Source organism: Centrocercus urophasianus, unplaced genomic scaffold (assembly GCF_019232065.1).
Source record: "Centrocercus urophasianus isolate 14NV4802_14NV808 unplaced genomic scaffold, USGS_Curo_1.0 seq_41, whole genome shotgun sequence".
NCBI lineage: Eukaryota > Metazoa > Chordata > Aves > Galliformes > Phasianidae > Centrocercus > Centrocercus urophasianus.
The window spans coordinates 349903-356506 of record NW_024884989.1 but is presented as its reverse complement, the minus strand read 5'-3'; the positions used below and the strand labels follow the sequence as shown (position 1 = coordinate 356506).

Sequence of the window (6604 nt, the reverse complement as noted above, 5' to 3'; positions counted from 1 at the left end):
ATGGGCTTTTCATTGCAGGTGCGGGAACTGGAAGGGGAGGTTGATGCTGAGCAGAAGCGCAGCGCTGAAGCCGTGAAGGGTGTGCGCAAGTACGAGAGGAGGGTGAAGGAGCTGACCTATCAGGTAAGGCTGATGGCATCTTTGTGTTGACATAGCAAGGAGAGTGGTTAGGCCCTGGAACGGGCTGCCCAGGGAGGTTGTGGATGCCCCGTCCTTGGACGTGTTTAAGGCCAGGTTGGACGGGGTCCTGGGCAACCTGATCTCAATGTGTATGTTTGGTGGCCCTGCTAGGCAGGGGGGTTGGAACTACATGATCCTTGAGGTGCCTTCCAACCCGGGTGATTCTGTGATTCTGTGATTCTGTGATTCTGTGATTCTGTGATAGCATTCTATAGGAAGCCACTGCATTTCTCTATGAAGTCCAAGAGGAAATGTCATTTTGTGGTGTGGGGAAAATAATTTCTCTCTCTTTCCTGCTTACCATCCGCTTTAGTCTGAGGAAGACCGGAAGAATATTCTTAGACTCCAGGATCTGGTGGACAAACTGCAGATGAAAGTGAAATCCTACAAGAGACAAGCTGAGGAGGCTGTAAGTACCATGCTGAGTGGGAACAAAAGTCATTTTGCAAGCGAGAATCACACAGTGCCTTATGAGCATGGAAACAGAAGTTTGTGTGAAGTTTAGTGGTCAGCTGTTTGACTTTGTAGTGGTTTCCTGAATAACTGAGATTGAGGCTTATATTTAACCATTGATAAAGTGCTGAGAAGAAGTCCATGCCTTAACCTGCAAAAGACCTGATAGACCTCAAGATGTAGGGACAGGAGAAGTAAAACGCTTGTCTTTGTTCACCAACTCCCTCTCCCTGTACAGGAGGAGCTGTCCAATGTCAACCTGTCCAAGTTCCGCAAGATCCAGCACGAGCTGGAGGAAGCCGAGGAGCGGGCTGACATTGCAGAGTCACAGGTCAACAAGCTCCGAGTGAAGAGCCGGGAGTTTCACAGTAAGAAGATAGAAGGGGAAGAGTGAGGATGTCATGAGGCAGCAAAGCAGCGTGAGGAGTGCACAAAATGTGAAGCTTCTTCTGCTATGTCTTTGTAACCATGTCAATGTCTAGAGAATAAAGTCTGTAGATTTCTTTGCATACACAGCAGAAGCAGTAGTGCTATTTGTCAGAATTCAAGTTGCTACAGTTACTAATGGGTGTGCATTTTTCAAATGATGATTCTGAGAGAATTAATGTTATAGTGTAGAACTCTAAATGTAGCATTCATTGCCAACAGAGCAAGCAAAATGTTGCGGCACTACACAATGTTCCCCAACAATGCAGTTTCTACAAGTATAAATGTATAAGGGTAAACAGCAAGAGGAACTCCTTTTTTTAAAAAAAATATTTAAACTTGAAATGGGAACAACTTCAGGAACATGACAATATGACATGAATTTCTTGCCTAACACTATGAGAAAACAGCAGAACACCGACCATGGTAGCCATTTGCACCTTCCTTTCACAGCTAAAAGGCAGTGTTCTTCAACCCTAACAGAGTAACAACTAAAAAGAAAAACAAACAAACAAACAAACAAACAAAACATATGGGAAGGACAAAAATGAGGAAAAATGAGGCTACGAAGAAAAATCTTCCAGGCACAGATAGTGCTACTGACTGCAACTTTTTTTGGCAGTGAAGCAAGAGTCTACTAAGCCTTAGGAGACAGCACCTCTGGATTGATTTACTCCGAAGCAAAGAGCGTTGTAATCCAAGTCACTTGTAAAGAAACATCTTTTCTTCATTCACATGGAATAAGAGTTTTACAAAGGCAACTGCCTGTCAGGCTAGGGAAGCTAGAAATAAAGAAAAGCCATTCTGGCAGCACTGGACCCTGGTGCACTGTGTATCTGCTAAGGCAGGCATATGTAACCAACAGAATATGGTCTGAATGCAGCCTGGCCCAGCTGTCCCTGTGGCCATCCCTGCCCCACGCCATCATGGCGGCCCTTCTGCTCAGCAGCAAGCAGACCTCACTGTGCCATGAGCCCATCTGGGCTGAGCCCAGGGATGGGGTGCGGGGCAGGGACAGCTCACCTGATGGCCAGTGACTGGATGCATTCTGATACACTGGCTAAGCATCATCCTGAACAGCAAAAACATGCAGCCATGCCTTCCAGTTTCGTAAAGGAATCTGGGAATAGGTCTCAAGATCGCAAAAAAAAAAAAAAAATCAATGTTTTTATATATTTGCAACTCCATTTTCAGTCAACATAAATTCATTATCCGCAAATTTTCAAATGGAATGTTTAGAGCTGGAAACAAAAGTGTGACAATGTCACTTCACCAGACCATTATCAGCTCTCTCTTACCAGAGAGAAATACCCCTCGCATCACAGTCACACCTCATTCACTTTTGGCAGTGTGTATGCTGGTGAACAGCTGTACTGAAGGATGAAGCACAGGAGGAGCAAAATGTCATAAACATCTCTGATGAGCACCTTGAGAGCTCACTGAGAATTACAACCACTGCTATCGAACCAGGGTGATCTGTTTGTTTCACAGAAACAAGGTCTAATATCCCACTAGTTTTGTGAGGGAGTTTTTGCCCTCTTTTTAAATCATTTTAATAGAGAAAGTAAATTAAAATAAGTTTTGTTACTTTATATACATTAACTATATTGTCTTCATGATGAGGGCTGCTCTGAAAGTAATGCCTCCTGTTTTATCATGTTGTCACACAATGTCAGAGGCAGATGTTGATGGGATGGCAGTAGAGGTTGGACCTTCCCACCCATCTCCCTTTACATTCTCTTGTTGTGCAGCAGATGGCAGCAGAGAGGCACTTTGACAAAATGGCGCCTGACATGGAAATGTATATGAAACAAAGGCCTGGAATTGAATTCCTCCGTGAGGACAAAACGTCGACATTCATTGATGCTCATGAACATTTATGGAGAATAAACAGTGGATGTGGCAGTGGATGTGGAGTGGCATATAGTGAATTTGTGTGGTGTATTTCAGCAGTGATGACAGACAGTGACAGTGGGTCACTTCTGCTAGTAGATTATTACAAGTAAAGCATGCAGGCTTTTATTCATTGCTGGCAAAAATTCATAGCTGATGGTGGTGACAGTGGAAAACTTGTGTTATGTATTTGCTCAAACTGTGTTACTGTGCTCTCTGTTTCTGTGGTAGTTTTTGTGGAAATAAATAGGAGGCTTTGGAACAACATATGTGTACACAGGACAAGAAAGTTCCTTTTCACTTAGTGTGGCACATGCAAGCCAAAAGGTTGGACACTCATGTGCTATGGGCTTTACTAATGTCAGTATGCTCAATACAGGGACTCTTATGCCCCTGAGGTCCTAGCTAGCTCTGCATCACTGTTTCCGTGGAACACTTCAAGGAGCTGTGAGGCTGCTGGAGAAAGGAATTGGAGTTGCTGCCAAAGAGATGCGGAGGAAGGAGTGTGAGGAAAGACTGACACCAACCACAGCCAGCAGTGTACTTGCAGCACCAGCATTTGGGATCAGGAGGCTCTCTTTCTCCCAGGTACACTGAGCCTTAGACTCATGGAGTCCTTTCATGTTGTAACCAAATATGGATGTACTTTGCTAAGCAGCAACTAAATATATTGAAGGAGAAGATGACACCCTGTGTATGACTGCTCTTGAGAGACAGCATCTTTATGTGTGAAACTGTGAAAGTTGCATCAATGCCAGTGATATCTGGGTTCCAAAGAGGGGAGACAGCCCCTCTCCAATCTTCATTCCCCAGCATGCTCCAAAAGGACGTGAGATTCTCTCTTTGTAGACAAAATCTTTTTTTCCACATTTTGAAAGGCAGAAAAAGAACAATAACTTCTGTATTAAGATGCATATTTCTAGCCAAGCCCTTTTCATGCATCTTATGCTATGGAAAACTTTTCCCTTGGATGTTAGCCCAAAGAATATTTGCACTGTTCAGTTCCTCCCATGTGAATGATAAAGCCCACAAAGATGCACAGTGCAGAAGAACACCCTGGGTTAATCACCATCCATGCTGCATGGGGAACATCAGACACAGTGTTCTCCCAGAGGCTTGATTTCGTCCTTGCTTTTGGCTTTTTTTTTTCTTTTTCTTTTTTTTTTTTTTTTATTAAGAGAAGATTATGCAAACTAAACTTACAAATAAGGCTTAATTCTGAAATCAGTGTACTGCAACTGTGGATCAGTGAAACTGCAGAAATATTTCTAGGTCCATGGGTACCTTATTCAGCCTGTTGACTGGCTAAAGAATACCACAATGAACCCAGAATCATTGTTTGATCCCTAAAGTCCCTCCTCCCCTTGGACAATATTACAATGACTATCCAAAACAAATTATGTGGCCCAACTGTGAAAGAGTCATGAAGAAGTTGAAAATGTTATGGCTTCTCATGTGTCAGCAATTATGTCTTGAAAATTTGTTCACAGAATCACAGAATCACAGAATCACCCGGGTTGGAAGGGACCTCAAGGATCATGTAGTTCCAATCCTCCTGCCTAACAGGGCCACCAAACATACACATTCAGATCAGATTTGTTTCAGATTCAGATTTGATTCAGATTCAGATTTGTTACTAAAGGCTCAGCTGGTAAAAGGTAACATTACAGTTTCTCTGAATTATGACATCTCAATCCAGTTATCTGTTCCAAACTGCACACTGCACTGGGATGACCTGGCCTTACCACTGAGCATCCCAGAAATGACTTCTTGGAATCTGAGTGGAAAATTAATGGCAGGTGTAAGGAAAATTTTTTACTCCTCCCTTTGTGATTTGATGCCATACATGGAGGACAGGAGTCATTTTGTGTTGACACACTATTTCTGGAGTCAGGCTGCTTTGACCTGGTAAGTGCTGATGCAAAGGTAATTGATCTTGGAAAAAAACATGATTCCTACCAGACACCTCTTGTCAATAATGCTAGATTCAGCATTCCTGTTTCCAAAGCATATCCAAGACAAGCACTCAGGCCACTGCTCAGGCCCCATTAGCAGTGCCTTGTCAAAAAATTTAATTCCTCTCTACTGACGGAGGAAGAGAGAAAAATAGAAAAGGCAAAGAAGAGGAAAATGGAGAGAATGAGAAAGATAGTGAAAGGTTGAGAAAGACAAATGCAGAAAGAAAAGATAGAAATCCAGATGTATTAAGGGAGAAATAGACAGGGAGAGCAAGAGAAAGAAAGCAATGAAGTGAGAAAGGAAAAGGGAAAGATAGAAAATAATCACTAAAATATCATCTAGCTGTTGATACATGACCCCACATTTTGCATGTGTTGCTTTTCATCAGCTTTGGGAGCTACAGACTTGGCAGTCTTCATGTAATTGGCTCACGGTGCAGGTAGTGCTGCTCCTAAGGATAGAATGGGACCTCGGTGGCAAAAGGTGAGACGAGAAGTATGCAGGAATGCAGAAGACTCTCTTGGCAGTGTGTTTAACAACTGGACCTATTCAAGAAGGGGGATCCACACTGCTTTTGTGAACCCAGTGTCCCTCCATTCATTTCATGCCTATTTACTAACTATCTGAATACCTAATCATAGAATCATAATAGAATGGTGTGGGCTGCATGGCCCAAACTTCCTGTCATGGACAAAGACACTTCAAATCTGTTTTCTGAATTTTTGCATGCCCTGGCACTGCAGAAGTAACGGGCAGGCAGGCTGCACCTAGAACCTCCTCACATTACAAGTCCCTGTGAAGAACATTGCCAAAAAAATTAATTGAAAACAACAAAAGGGAGATGCAAATTGGGAAAGCACTGGTAGGGAAGAGGTAGAAGGTAGCATGTGGGACACTCCTGGGATAGCTGAGAGGGTGGGTGTAAACAACGACATGCATAACATACTTCCATTTTACAAGCTGCTAATGCTTTTAGATATAGAGTCTGAAGTGATCTTGATGGCAGGTAGTGAGTGAGTGATGAGAGCATTACAGTTTAGGTCAAGCAGGAAGCTTTCCTTTCCTTCAGTGCTCGGAAATGTTAACACTTTCATCCTCTGATGGCATATGAAATCACAGCATTCTGAAATACTTTTTAATGTTTGTTCTATCCTGAAAGAGACCTTTCTTGGGTAGCTGTGAATCTGGTCTAAAGGATGGACTATGTCCACCATTGCAATAGAAAAGTACTCAAACCATGTAAGTAAACAATCGGGTTAAACACAGAAAAAAAGAAGAAAAAAAGAAAGAAAACTTGCTTTCTAGAGGTGATTTGAGGTTGTGGATGAACCCTCATGGCAATTACAGAAAAATCATAGAATCGTAGAATGGTTTGGTTTTGATGAGAAAGGTGATACAAGAACATCCTGCAATAGTTCTCTAAGTCAATGCATGGCACCTTATTCTATTGTTAAGAGATGCTCTGAGTGGTCAAACTTGTTTTATGATCAAAAGTAGTATGAAACTATACCTGAGAAGAGTATAGCCACAGCAGAGATAAGGGATGAAATGCATGTTCTTTGCATTCACAGGTTACTTACAACCAAGTGGTTGTAGACAATCTCTGAATTGAATAGAATTCCTCCAATTATTCCTCCAATTGAATAATTCTATTCTATTCTATTCTATTCTATTCTATTCTATTCTATTCTAT

At 42.3% G+C, this 6604-nt stretch overlaps 1 protein-coding gene across 1 annotated transcript; it reads left to right on the top strand.

The window, feature by feature from the left end:
- On the top strand, positions 1-1027 carry LOC122168128 (myosin-8-like). Its single transcript, XM_042833198.1, has 3 exons — positions 1-123; positions 494-589; positions 872-1027. The coding sequence occupies exons 1-3, from the start codon at positions 1-3 to the stop codon at positions 1025-1027; spliced, it is 375 nt and encodes a 124-aa protein (XP_042689132.1).
- Positions 1028-6604: the final 5577 nt, after the last annotated feature.

Coding starts and splice junctions, on each gene's coding strand:
- LOC122168128 (XM_042833198.1), top strand. CDS start 1: ATGGGCTTTTCATTGCAGGTGCGGGAACTGGAAGGGGAGGTTGATGCT. Junction 124..493: donor TGAAGGAGCTGACCTATCAG/GTAAGGCTGATG, acceptor CATCCGCTTTAG/TCTGAGGAAGACCGGAAGAA. Junction 590..871: donor AGAGACAAGCTGAGGAGGCT/GTAAGTACCATG, acceptor CTCCCTGTACAG/GAGGAGCTGTCCAATGTCAA.